The sequence below is a fragment of the Martes martes genome (assembly GCF_963455335.1).
Source record: "Martes martes genome assembly, chromosome: 6".
Lineage (NCBI taxonomy): Eukaryota > Metazoa > Chordata > Mammalia > Carnivora > Mustelidae > Martes > Martes martes.
Window position 1 is genome coordinate 20,433,684 of NC_137893.1, and position 14,251 is coordinate 20,447,934.

At 41.3% G+C, this 14,251-nt stretch overlaps 1 protein-coding gene across 2 annotated transcripts in view; it reads left to right on the forward strand.

The window, feature by feature from the left end:
* The window catches only part of LAMA4 (laminin subunit alpha 4), a 148,025-nt gene that overhangs the window by 66,592 nt on the left and 67,182 nt on the right, over positions 1 to 14,251 (forward strand). For both annotated transcript variants that reach the window (XM_080805146.1, XM_080805147.1), the window contains exons 8-11: positions 286 to 396; positions 7,502 to 7,613; positions 10,535 to 10,702; positions 13,823 to 14,016. In XM_080805146.1, the coding sequence (XP_080661272.1) occupies positions 286 to 396; positions 7,502 to 7,613; positions 10,535 to 10,702; positions 13,823 to 14,016 (585 nt within the window). The remainder of the gene's footprint in view (positions 1 to 285; positions 397 to 7,501; positions 7,614 to 10,534; positions 10,703 to 13,822; positions 14,017 to 14,251) is intronic.

A 14,251-nucleotide genomic window follows, 5' to 3' on the forward strand; every position in this document is an offset into this window, starting at 1 on the left:
AAAGTGGTGTGTGTGTGTGTGTGTGTGTGTGTGTGTTTAAGATTTGTTTATTTGCGAGAAGAGAGAGAGAGCAGTGGGAGGGGCAGAGGGGGAGAGAGTCTTAAGTAGACTGAGCGCAGAGCCCAAGGCAGGGCTCGATCTCAGGATCTTGAGATCACTATTTGAGCCTAAAACCAAAAGTTGACACTTAACCAACTGAGTCACCCAAGCCCCCTTTTATGTATAGTTTTCAAAACTTGGTGAGCACATTTACTGATTATTTTCAAAACTTTTTTTTTTCCACAGACAAAATTGTCAGAAAGAGAAAACCAGTATGTCCTAAGTAAGATACAAATCAACAATGCTGAGAACACAATGAAAAGCTTTCTGTCTGACGTGGAAGAATTAGCGGAAAGGGTACGTATTCAGTTTCTGGGACTGCCTTCAGAGAAAGGATTTAGCTGGGGTGAGCCTGGCTAGTCACAAATGATCAAGGCTTAACACAGTGCAGGAAAAATGCAGTGACCCACATGCCTTAAAATAAATCAAGGCAAGATCTGTGGAGAAAGTTAATGTACTTGGTCTCTACAGTCTCTTCCCGTTTTGATTGCTTTCCTTGGAAAACTATGTTTATGGGGAACTTTCATTGTATCTGCTGCTGCTTAATATGGTTGATATATGTTTCAATTAGGATAGTTGGTCAGCTGTTTGCCATAACATTTTATGGCTAAGAGCTGTAGAGAGCCCAGATATAAACTTTATTATACAGAAGATAAAATTTAAATATTTGCTAAAGGATGCCTTAAGTAATAAAAGGAAAGAAGAACCATGCTGAGAAAACAGTTTTGCAGGTTGACAGGGAAAAAAAAAATCACTTTCAAGTTTCACTTTATACCATACACTGAAATAAATTCCAGACAGAATAAAACTCGAGTTTAAATCTCAAATCCATAAGAAAGCAGAGCTAAATAATTGTTAAACCTTGAAAGGAAATACCAGTGTGCTTAAATAGAGCATGAAAAGTTATAATAAAAAGAGGTAATAGATTTGATAAGATAAAATTTCAAATACCCAGTAAGACAACTAAATAAATGAAAAAGCCACCTAGACCAAGAAAAATATTGAGGGAAATATGGCTTGTAAAAGCTCTCACAAATTAACAAGAAAAACACTAAAACAGGAGCAGAGTGAATACGAAAGAGTATTAAATACACTCCCCGGGAGCCTAATGGAAAAATATCCATCATCTGTACTAATAAAGAAAAATATAACTAAGCCACGAGGTGCCATATTTTACATATTAAAATGTTTGACGCATTTTTCCCCCTAATTATGCTCTACCAGTACTGCCCAGAGTACTCTGGAATTTCTACTTTCAGATGCTGGTGTTTGATATTATAAAATACTGAAGTTCTTTTCAAAAACAGTTCTTATTTTCTGCAAAAATAATGGTTAAAATAACTCTGATAATCTCTTTTGAACTTGTACATCTTAAACCTTTAAAAGATTATGTTCTAAAAACATGGATTATTCTAATTGGATCTTTGGAAGATTCAACTACTTTGAAATGTGTATGAACATTGTGTCCTTCTTTCCTACACAGTGGTGCATTTTAATCCAACCATAAGCATATGTAGAAAGCGGTGAGATCTCTTAAGTTTCAAAGGAAATACCAGGAAAGAAATCTCTGAAAAACTCATTGTTTTTTCATTTCGGTATCATGGTTGGAATTTGCCCAAAGTGTCTCAATTCTTGAGAAAATATTTTCACCGAGATTAGTTCCTTTTACCGCTCAGACACAGAGTTACCGATCCTTTTGTTGTACAATTTTTCCACTTCTGGTGTAACTTAAATGCAGACGTTCACAGGAAGAAAATAGCATGAGCTTAAAAGTGACATCACAACAGAAAAGGCTCTTGGGCTCCAAGAACAGACCACCAAAGCAGGAGGTTGATGATAAAGCACTTGAAACTTTCAGCTGTTTCCACTGACTCTTATTGAAAATAAGGTCTTTCTAACAACAGTCCAGATGGTGTAAGAACCTGCTAAAACATTTTGAAACAAATGCCCAGAACTGGTCTTAATGATTTCTCAAGCATCCTTCAATCCTTTAGTCTAGAAAAGTCTGTGATTGATTCTCAGAAAGATTTAAGAACAGAGTTGCCTTACGAAGTCTTCTACCACACAAGTGACTAATATTTGCCTTTAAATAGACTGCAGGATTTCACTGTAGGTTCCCACAGTGATTTTTTTTTTTAAATGACAGTAATGTTTCCTCTTGAAACTTGAAAATACCTTCTTGCAAATTGTCACATAAATCATGAGACCCAAATCTCACAATTCACATTAATCTAAAGTGACTGCTTTTGTCCCAACCTTCATCACTAAGTCCTCTAGCCCCACTTTTGGAAAATTCTACAGCCCTTTTCTACCCTCTTACTTCTGGGAACCTCCTAAAGGGTGTCCATCCATTTGTATTCACAAATAGCCCCTGCTTGAAAGGACGTCACTTCCACCACTGCTGATCCTGTCTGTAAGAAAGCGCCAAACACAATGTCAAGATTCCACTTTCCCACGTTCCCAAGCCACCATGCTCAAAGTCGGAGTGGTACTAGGCTGTAAGCAGAAGTGGAGGCGGTGGCCCTCTCAGTCTCAGCGCTGCCTCTTGCCAACTGGACCTTGATGTTAAAATGCAGAGCCCCAAGTCACAGAGCCCAGTCTCCAAGGGCTGGCTCGGGAGGTGCTGCCTCCTCCGCTCCACTCCTCTGTCTCCTCCACCTCCACCCTACCCCTTCAGCCACAACAAAACTCCTTGCTTATCAACGCATCCAAGAGATGTTTAGGACTGGAAGGAAAGCAGGTCACCTATGTACATCAAAAGCACCTGAACCTCATCTCTGATCCTGACAAAAATGTAAGACAAAAAATAAGAATATGTTTCAATCCCCAAAGCATGACTTAATACCTGGTGTCTGAGTGATTGTGCTAGCTGCTAGGGATACTGAAATGAACATAGTAATATAGCATAAACCCTGCTCTCAAGCGGCTCACAGTCTGGCAGGGAAAACATACATAAAACAAAAGAATTACCACATAGCATTCAATAAGAGAGGCATGGTAGGGGCTAAAGAGAGCACTCTGAGGAAAAAATAATGAACTTGCTCACTAGGGCTACAGGAGGGAATGATTCTCAGAGAAGTTGAGTATTGACCTACATATTTAAAAATGACCAGGAGTTTATCAAGTACTTCCAAGCAAGTGAAAATACCACAAGAGCAAAAAGATAGATATTCATAGCGTGTTCTTAGAACTAGAAAAGCTTTAGCTATGGCCTAGTAAAGATTAGCTGCGGGGCGCCTGGGTGGCTCAGTGGGTTAAGCCTCTGCCTTCGGCTCAGGTCATGATTTCAGGGTCCTGGGTCGAGTCCCACATTGGGCTCTCTGCTCAGGGGGAAGTCTGCTTCCCCCTCTCTCTCTGCCTGCCTCTCAGCCTATTTGTGATCTCTCTCTCTCTCTCTGTCAAATCAATAAATAAAATCTTTAAAAAAAAAAAAAAAAGATTAGCTACAAGGCAAGGAGCAGGAGATAGTGCTGAAGAAGTTCTCAGAGGCCAGATCATGAGGAACCTTGACCACCACACTCAGGAACATGCGGACTTCATCCCGTGGACTTTGGAGAACACCGAAGTATTTACATAGAACCATGAACTGATCAGATTTGAAATTTCGAAAACATCCCTCTTCGGCAGGGAATGATGGATTAGCGAGTGAAGAACTCTGAAGATACGGATAACACTAGTCTGGAGAACGGTCTCTGGAGTCTGGACAAGCCTGGTTGATGGCTACCTTGCCTTCATTTGAGAAGAATTTACAGTGATCAGGTATCAGTCAAGACTGTGATCGTATGGAACAGGAAGAGAGGCAAGAATGGCAGGCACAGGAAGAACTGGGTGACCAATGAGCACGAGGAGTAACAAGGAGGAAATCTCCGGCTTGGAGAAATGACTACTCTAAGATTACAGAATGGGAGCCCCTGGCTGGCTTAGTCAGTAGAACATGCAAGTCTTTTTTTTTTTTTTTTTTTTAAGATTTTATTTATTTATCTGACAGAGAGATCGAGAGAGCACTAGCAGGGGGGACAATGCGGAGAGAGAGGGAGAAGCAGACTCCCCGCCCGAGCAGGGAGCCAGATGCAGGGCTCGATCCCAGGACCATGAGATCATGACCTGAGCCAAAGGCAGATGCCTAACCATCTGAGCCACCCAGGCATCCCTGCAATTCTTGATCTCAAGGTCGTGAGTTCAAGATTACATTTAAATAAATAAATAAACAAAGAAATATCAAAAAATAAAGTTACAGAATGGTTTAGTCTGGCTGTTTCTACTAACTAACCAGAGGGTAGTTAGAGAAAGAGTTGAGTCTGTAGCTCAGAGGAGAGATACAGTCTGGAAAAGTTGTTAGAAGCCATCTGTGTTCAGGAGGTAGGGAAACCCACAGTAGGTATCCCTATACACATTCTGAAATGGCACACCAGTATTCCCACTACTGTTGCGTCCGGTGCTGTCCATATTTATGCTTGTCTCCCAGAGTGATTCCTAGAAGTTTCCCCTTTCACTTTGAAAAGGGTCACAGCATAAGCAATAACATATATGATCATCCTGCATGTTGATCATCATCCTCACTTAGTCTGGTTGTTTTTTTTAATTTTCTTAAGATTTTATTTATTTGACGGAGAGAGACGCAGCAAGAGAGGGAACACAAATAGGGGGAGTGAGAGCGGGAGAAGCAGGCTTCCTGCTGAACAGAGAGCCCGATGCGGGGCTCGATTCCAGGACCTTGGGATCGTGACCTGAGCCGAAGGCAGACGTTTAAGGACTGAGCCTCCCAAGCGCCCCGGTTGTTTTGTTGTTGTTGTTGTTGCTGCTGTTTTGTTTTTTTTTTTTTTAAGATTTTATTTATTTGTTTGACAGACAGAAATCACAAGTAGGCAGAGAGGCAGGCACAGAGAGAGAGGAGGAAGCAGGCTCCCCGCTGAGCAGAGAGTCCGACGTGGGGCTCGATCCCAAGACCCTGGGATCATGGCCTGAGCTGAAGGCAGAGGCTTTAACCCACTGAGCCACCCAGGCTCCCCTTGTTGCTGTTTTGTTTTTTGTTTTTTTTTAAGATTTTTATTTATTTGACAGAGATCCCAAGTAGGCAGAGAGGCAGACAAAGAGAGAGAGGGAAGCAGGCTCCCCACTGAGCAGAGAGCCCGATGTGGGACTGGATTCCAGGACCCTGAGATCATGACCTGAGCCGAAGGCAGCGGCTTAACCCACTGAGCCACCCAGGCGCCCCCCTTGTTGCTGTTTTTAATCAGCAATCTAGATACACTCCCCTCCATGCAATGTATTACCAAAAAGTTCTTGTCACTTTTATGTCAAACATGTACAAGGAGACTTTGCTGTTGAGGGGAGTAAATGCTTCATCTATTTGTAATGCGAACCATTCATCAGTTTATAGCTGTCAGTTAATTTTTTAATTTCAGCTCTTCTTAAAGCAAGGTGCATCTGTTTGACCAGAGGACTATACTGTTATTTTTCTTCCATAAGCAAAGCTACAGAAAAAAAAACAAAAACAAAACTTTCAAATAAGGCATCACTATCTATTAGGGCCAGTAAGTGCAATTTAAAAGTGATAGGCGGTCCTCTTTACCTGTCTTTGGTCAAATATATAGTGTGTGTCTCAGCGCCCTCTGGTGTTTGTCGGAAAGAAGTGTTCTTAGACGCAGTCCAGCCTCCCTGCCCTCCATTGCTTCAATTCAAAGTTTCCTTAAAAGAAGTAAGTTAAACGACTACAGTAATTACAATAGGCCTTTTTCTTTGAAGGATGAAGCCAAAGTTAAATATATAAATATATAATATATATAAATATAAATATATAATATAATATATAATATATATAATAAAATATATATAATATATAAATATATAAATTATATTTGCAAAGCACAACACATATATATCAAAAATCAACCTGTTGAAAATTTCTAGGTGTTTTAAATGTTTGTGTTCACAAATTTTAGAAGCAGGGAGGGGTGACGTCAGAATAAGATTCATCTTAGTTTCTGCATCATATGATTTTAAAATGAGCACAGACTTTGGGTCTCTGGAAAGCATGAGAACAAGGCAAGAGGAAGACGGGCATTGGAGGAAGGAACGCCAATGACTCAGAATGCCGGTGTCGGTTAGTTCAGAGAACCCACTGTTTCGGGAAGCGTCTGATGGTCGCATTACTGCTGCCCAGCGAGCTTTATACGGAAGGCGTCTGGGACTGGCTTGATAAAAATCCTCTGGGGCATGTGTTTGCTCTGATACCATTTCTGCTTTGTCTTCCTTGACTAAGGGCCCCTTCTGTGGATTATGCCTGGGAAGCCTAAGAGCTTTTCCAGGTAAAATCATGGCATAATCCTCTGGCTGGAACCCTGGAGGACATAGCCACTCCCCTCTCCCGGTGAAACTGTGCAGCAGGTCTACAAGCACGCTGGGGGGTAGACCACCCTGCAGTCCGCTCAGATGCCACAGCACTTTGGTAGTGAACCGAGCCTGAAAAGCACCAGATGAGGCAAACGGACATCTACCAAGTTCAGACAAAAGAACTCCTCCTCCACTTATATATAGCCCATGAGCCAACCTTTCTAATGCTGAAAGGAAGTACACAGGACACGTCCCCAACGCCAAGCATACAGGCCAGTGTCTTGGCCTTGAGCCGTTTCTTAGATGAGCTTCTGTCCTTACACACGCAGAAATATGCACGTCCATATACACACCCACCCGTGCTTCCAGAAGCTACATTTGAGTCGGGATTTCATCTTGACAAATACTACCTGGGAGCTCGGAAACAGAAACTCCCTAATGGAGAGAACGGAGTCCACTTCTCAGAGAAGAGTCTCATTTATTCCAAGCCAAGTCTGCCTGAGTGGTTATTTGTACCCGAGTGCCATCAGTGTTGATGGGAATTTGGAACACGGCACCGAAAACAGCATTGAGCCCAGTCAGCATAATCCTTTAAATCTCTGTGGTCATTCAGTGTCAGCGCTGGTTGGACCACCCAGGAGCCACTGGACACAGAGAGCATTTCAAGGTCTGCCTGCTTTCTCAACAATTGCCCCTGTGAAACTCTAAGCTCTTCTGCTAGCACAAAGTCAGATTGGTCAGCAGACCTGGGTCACTTCCTAGTCTGGAACTGTGAGCTACAGTAAAAATTCCAAGGGTAAATTGCATATGAAAGGCGGTTGGTTTGGACCGGACTGTGACTGATGGCATAGGAACACAGCTGATTTTATAGCATCCTGCGATTCTAAAGCTGGTCATCCCATCAGCCTTCATGTGCGATTTCTGGGGCCATTTTATATGTTATATAACTTCCACACGCCAAGGAAATTTATGTTTATGGAATACATTACGCCCACCCACCTTTGCACGCACAGGTAGAACGTTCCCTTCTCGTAAAATTTAAGCTGCTGTTTATATGAATGATTTGCAGGGAAGTCAAGTCTCAAGAAGGGGCAAGCTGGCTCAGAAGGAAAGTATGGATACCATTAACCACGCAACATACCTTGTGGAGCAAGCTCATGATATGAGGGATAAAATTCAAGGTAAATATGTTCTCTTCTCATGCCTCTTAATGTCAAGGAATCATTTGTGTTTCAACAACAAAAATATGGCTACTGTTAGTGTTCCCTATGTGCCAGGAACTACTGTTACAGTGTTATATATAAGGTAATATATATATGCATTTATGATAGTTTATATGTATTACTATCATAATATATAAATATATATACATATAATATATGTATATATATATACATATAAATAAATAAACATATCATGTATATGTTTATATTATTATATAAGGTCTTCCAGTTTGCCCATCCAGGACTTCGGAGCACTCATCCCTACTTACTATCTGTTGGTTGTCAAGAATAAATGTATGGAATCATTCCCTTTCCAGGCATTTCAAGGAAGTGGAATGCCAGAACACCCTTCCAGCAAGGAAATGGAATGCTATGGTGTCTCTAAAATGCAAGAGTTGAGTAGCGGTCATGTTTTCCTGGACTATTTGCAGCAAAAACCCCACCTTTAGAGTGGCAGGAGACTGTCCACTAATCCAGACTGTCCTAAGCTCTCTCTCTACCATGCCATTTCCCGAAGACCAGGCAGGCAACACGCTCCAGTCCCCAAGCCAGAAGAAAAGCCTGGAGGTGGTGTGTTAGAGTTCTTTGCCCTAAAGGGTTGTGGCAGATTTTACCTTCTTCCTTCTTAGAGGAGTACTTATTTGTGCTCTAACTTCTGATAAGTGTTGGCTGTATTTGAAGACTCTCTTAATAGCCCACTGAAAGCCAGCCTCCAATTTACCAACAGAAAAGAGGCACTTTCACTTGTTCTAAAATAAAGAGAATTTCCTTGACTCACAGGCTGCAAAGATACAGTATTTGTGTGTTTCCATAGCTTTTATCCTGTATATTAAGAGCTGGGTGATAACATCAAGTGCATCTCAGGGCACAATGGCAGTAAAGGAGCCCACAGTGAGAAAGTCACATCTTTATCCTGAGGTATAGGAAACATATTTCAGGCAGAAGGATGAATGGAACCAAGATTAGACATTTGCTGTATTTCCTTTGGTGGCTATAATACACGATAAAAATAAACAGCATGATATCAAACACCCCCCCAATCCCATCTTCACTGTCTCATGCTTTTGCATCTACCAATAATTCTTTTTCATTTTAGAGTTATTATTGATTTTTTTTTCAAAAAGTAATATTGAACCTAGATGAGCTGACCTCATCTAATTAAGAAATACATGCCCCTCTAGGCAGCAAATAAAGCCAGCATCCTAGTGAACCATTCAGAGAAAGTAATTCACCTTTGCTGTTGTAAATTTTTTATTCTACCGTGTTTCACTGGGGAGGGATCTAAGCCCTCTATTTGACCCTTTCGGCATAGGAAAGATGAAAGAAATACAAAAGAAATGTAAATGGGAAACAATAATTTCCATCAGTTTACCTTTTAAAAATAATGCATGAATAGTCTCCAAGACTAAGGCAAAAATGTTATTGTCTGCATTTCCTTTTTCTAATCTACACCGGACATGGCTAAAATAAAACAGACCAGAATTGAAAATGTAATATTTGGATCAAAATGCCAAAGAAGTCAGTGCCGTGAGTGATATATCTAAGAGGGGACGCGGGAAATCTGTGTTTCACTTATTTCTGGAGTTAAGATTACAGATTTCACTTGAAAAGTGAATGTTTAATCCCTTCATAGTTTTGTTTCTAGCGTATCGTGGTTTCCCTGTAACTTTCTCAGTAATATTTACAGTGTTCAAAAACCTCCTTCCCCATTTATCTCCTTTCCTTCAGAAGTCAGGGATGCTACGCAGGACCAACAGTGTGTCATTCCTTTTTCCCAACCATCTGTAAAATAACTCCTGGTGACCTTCAAGCCATTATCCATATAAAATACAAGCCCTTATCTGGTATGATTGATGTGACACCAGTGATTGTTTACCCATCTCGTCTGGCCAACCGCATAGATCATAGCAAACCACAGACACACAATTTCATTTATGCCAGGAAGATAAAATACTTCCTCCCAGAGCTGTCAGAGGACAAGGTGGCAATTACATAACTTTCATCTGATCACATTTAGTAGGAAGAGAAAGTCAGAGAACCAGCTCTGCTGTTATTTAGACAATGCATTTAATCCCTCTGACCATCAGTACTCCCTTTGGTTCCAAAATTCTCCAGAAGTGGAGTGAAAATGACCCAAAATCAAAATGGCCCAGTCTTGACAGTCATACTACAGAAGGCAAATAACAATTGCAAAGTATGCATGTGTGTATACACTAGACACACACACTATATAAAAATATTTATATATATAACATATATATTTTTATATATATATATAGTATATATATATAAATGAACAAAAACTCGCACCACAATATAACAAACCTCTATTTTTATATCTGGTCTATAGAATAATCTGAAAGATCCACTTGAACAACTATCAATATACTCTCATTTTGGTTTAGAGCTTTGGTCAGAACCTTGGCTAAAATATAATTAGTATCTCTAACACATCCTACAAAGGACAGGAGATGTCTCAGAGGATTTTTTCCAAGTTATATATTTCATATAAAATGTTGATCAAAGACCCCAGATTTGTGTGCCTTCAATGTTAATGTTCAGGAATTACTATGGAAACCAGACACAGCTGAAGTCAGGACAGGCTTTATATTAATCCCATTCCCATTCTGAAGACACCAAATGGGAAGCAGAGTTGTTTGTTCAAGTTTTACTACTCCTTGGAATACATGATGAATTCTAGTGCTGACACCAGTATTTGCAGCGTGAACCTCAGTACACTGTCTTTGAATGAAACCCTCTTTCCGTTTCAGGACCAGCCCTGCCCTTTGCCCTCACTGTCCGTGTTCTCAGTGGCATCCCCCGTAAAATGCCCAGACACCCCACCCTGCTTTCTTCTCTCACTGTACCCTTCCTTTCAGAGATCAACAACAAGATGCTCTATTATGGGGAGGAGCAGGAACTTACCTCTGAAGAAATCTCTGAGAAGCTGGTGTTGGCCCAGAAGATGCTTGAGGAGATCAGACGCCGTGAACCATTTCTCACGCAAAGGGAGCTGGTGGATGAAGAAGCAGATGAAGCCCATGAACGTAGGTGTTTTCAACTCCTAGGGCGCAGCATGTGTCCGCTTCCTTTGTGGGTCCAAAAGAGGATACTGAGCTACAGGAGAACATTTGGTCAAAGCAAGCAATCTCCAATATTTGCAGTTATTTTTTAATAAGGATTTTATTTATTTATTTGAGGGGGGACATGAATATGCGCACACACATGAATTGGGGGAGGGGCAAAGGGAGAAGGAGAAGCGGACTCCCCGCTGAGCAGGGATCCCACCCCAGGACTAGATCCCAGAACCCTGGGATCATGACTTGAGCCGAACGCAGACACTTAACTGACTGAGCCACCCAGGCGCCCCTAGATGCAGCTATTCAGAACTGATACTTGGCCTCAGGGAATCAGGACAGCCTGTATGGTCAAGAGTTTTAGATCCAGGCCCAACCTTGACCTTTTGAAAAAGAACTGAGATTCCACATAAAACCTGTAGACTTTAAACTCCTGAGGAGAAGCTATAGGGACTTCATAGTTGGTGAAAACGTATGAAACAAGAGAAGAAAAACTAAAGGGAACCACTTTTCAGAACTCCAGTAAAAGAAATCTATGGCGAAGGCAGTAAAGCTACAAGCCCAGCAACATTCCTGTTCTGAGGTCCGCGAAGGACTTTTAATGACTTTTAACCTCCAGTGCAAATTTAACATTTCCTTCCATGATGAATGTAGGCAAGAAACCACAGTAGTATCAGCGAACCTATGACTTGGCCACTCTATCAGTTGTCAATGACTACCTAGCAACTCATCCCAAATATATTCTTTTTTTTTTAAGACTTTTTTTAAGATTTTAAGATTTTTTAAAAATTTTTTTAAGATTTTTTAAAGATTTTTTTTAAGATTTTTTAAGATTTTTAAGATTTAAGATTTTTTTAAAGATTTTTTTAAGATCTTACAAAATCTTTAAAAACTATGTATTTATGTATTTGACAGAGAGAGAGCGTGCACACAAACAGGGGGAGCAGCAGAGGGAGAAGCAGGCTCCCACTAAGCAGGGAGCCCAATATGGGACTCCGTCCCAGGACCCTCGGATTATGACCTGAGCTGAAGGCAGACACTTAAAGACTGAGCCACCCAGGCACCCCAAACATATTCATTTAAAATGACCATTTATTTGTTCACGATTTCACTGGCAATTTGGGCTCCACTCCACCTGGACAGCTCATCTCTGCTCCACGTAGAAGGAACTGGGCTCCCTCCGATGCCTGGGGCCTTACCCAGGATTGCTGGGCCTCCCTGGGTGTGGAGTCTTACCCTCAAGGAGTCTCGCCCAGGCTCATTCTCACAGGGTAGCAGCTTTCCAGGAAGGCAAGAATGGAACTCAATTGTGTCGCATCTATCCTACTGGCCCAGACCCGCCCAGATTAACTCTCCTCTTGATGGGAAGAGTCGCAAAGAATTTGTATCCATTTTAATCCACACAATCAACAAGAGAAGCCATGGATCTGGGTATTGGAATTTACCTATAGTCTGATCTCACAACATTCAGTTCACCAGTAATCCAAAATTTTGTAGTTATTAGTCCCACCTCTAGATCTTGTTATTTCAGACTTAATAAATAAGCACATGTGTTGTTATATCACCAATTTGTTTTTTAATATCTTGGTCTTTGTTTTAAGTCTATGTATTTTATTTTACTTTTTTAAAAAGATTTTACTTATTTATTTGACAGAGAGAGGCAGAGAGAGAGTGAACACAGCAGAGGGAGAAGCAGGCTTCCCACGGAGCAGGGAGCCCAAAGTGGGGCTCGATCCCAGGACCCTGGGATCATGACCTGAGCTGAAGGCAGCTGCTTAATGACTGAGCCACCCAGGCGCCCCTTTACATATTTTAAAATACATGATAAGAAGGGCCTGAAGTCTTCACCAGATTGCAAACGGTCCCATGGTACAAAAAGGGTTAAGAACACCTGTACTACATTATTTCCACACGATACTATCAACTTCTGCTAAAAATTATTGTGACTATTCTAGAAGAGGAACATTCTTCACCTAAAGGCATGTTATCATAACAAATGTATAAAGTCTTAGAAACAGTAAGAGTTCAAGAAGAGTGTCAGGCCCCATTCCTGGGTCAGGATGAAGCCAGTGCTTGGGAAGGCTAGAGCTCTGAGGGCACAGACAACCGCTTCCACACTTTTTGCCTGTTTTAGAATGGAACGAGTCTGCCCTGGGGAAGTGAAACCAGTCACATCTCCCACATAGCCACCTTCCGCCTGGTCAATGCATTTTGAACCACTTTCTTTACACAGTCATGAGTGTGTATCTTCTGCTCACACTAATGAAGGAAAAATACAAAACCTTGAAAAGTCAGACGGATATTCCCTGGAGGAAAAAGAGAATTAAGACATGTAATCAATGCATGTTACTTTGACCAGAGGATTAAGACATATACAGAATTTAAGAATATATCATTGCCATTGACTTTTCAGACCACCCAAAACAAAGGTTTAGGTTTGACCTAAAGAAGCTACCTAAAGACAATTGCCTGATGAGAATAGAGAAAAAGTCAGTAGCAGATAAGAAACTTTGGTTATTTTTTAATATTAAATATCCAAACCCCTTTGACTGATAAAATTATGAATAATCTGGGTAATAATAAACACAGCATAATGACATGGTTTTCTCAAAAAACATAATCTCATTGGAAAGCCTAATCAGACTCATTTTTTTTTTTTTTGGCTGACTGTCATCCTGGGACTCTCAGACTCTACAATCTAGTATTTCTTTCTCCAAGTATAAAACACGGGGCTATTTTTTTTTTTTTTAATTTTTTTTTTTTAAAGATTTTATTTATTTATTTGAGTGAGAGAGAGAGAGAGCACAAGCAGGCAGAGTGGCAGGCAGAGGCAGAAGCAGGCTCCCTGGGGAGCAAGGGGCCCGATGCGGGACTCGATCCCAAGACACTGGGATCATGACCTGAGCCAAAGGCAGCCGCTTAACTGACTGAGCCACCCAGGCGTCCCTCGGGGCTATTTTTATAAACAACAGCTTCGGTCTCTATTGCTAGGGAAGGCATGCCCTGACAAGTTTGTGTTTTTGCCACCTGCTGGATGGAGGGAGAGGAGGCAGAAGCCCAGGCTGAGGTTCTGTGTCCATTTCTTCCCAGTGTTGAACCAAGCTGAGAGTTGGCAGCGGCTGTACAATGACACTCGCTCCCTATTCCCTGTCGTCCTGGAGCAACTGGACGACTACAGTGCTAAGTTGTCAGACCTCCAGGAATCCCTGAACCAGGCTCTTGACCACGTCAGGGATGCCGAAGACATGAACAGAGCCACAGCAGCCAGGCAGCGGGACCACGAGGTACAGTGGACACACTCCCTGTAAATGCATTTCAGACATATACAACACAAAGTTATAACAAGAAGGGATGGTTGGCATACAATTTCTTAAAATGCTGACATATTCAAGTATTTGTATCTTTAAAATATTTATGCATTTTTGCCACTGTAATATGCTAATGTCACTGTGTGCACCTAAAATTGAGTTAAAAACATTATCATTGTTGAGCTTCTGCATGGATAAGAATGCAGTTGTT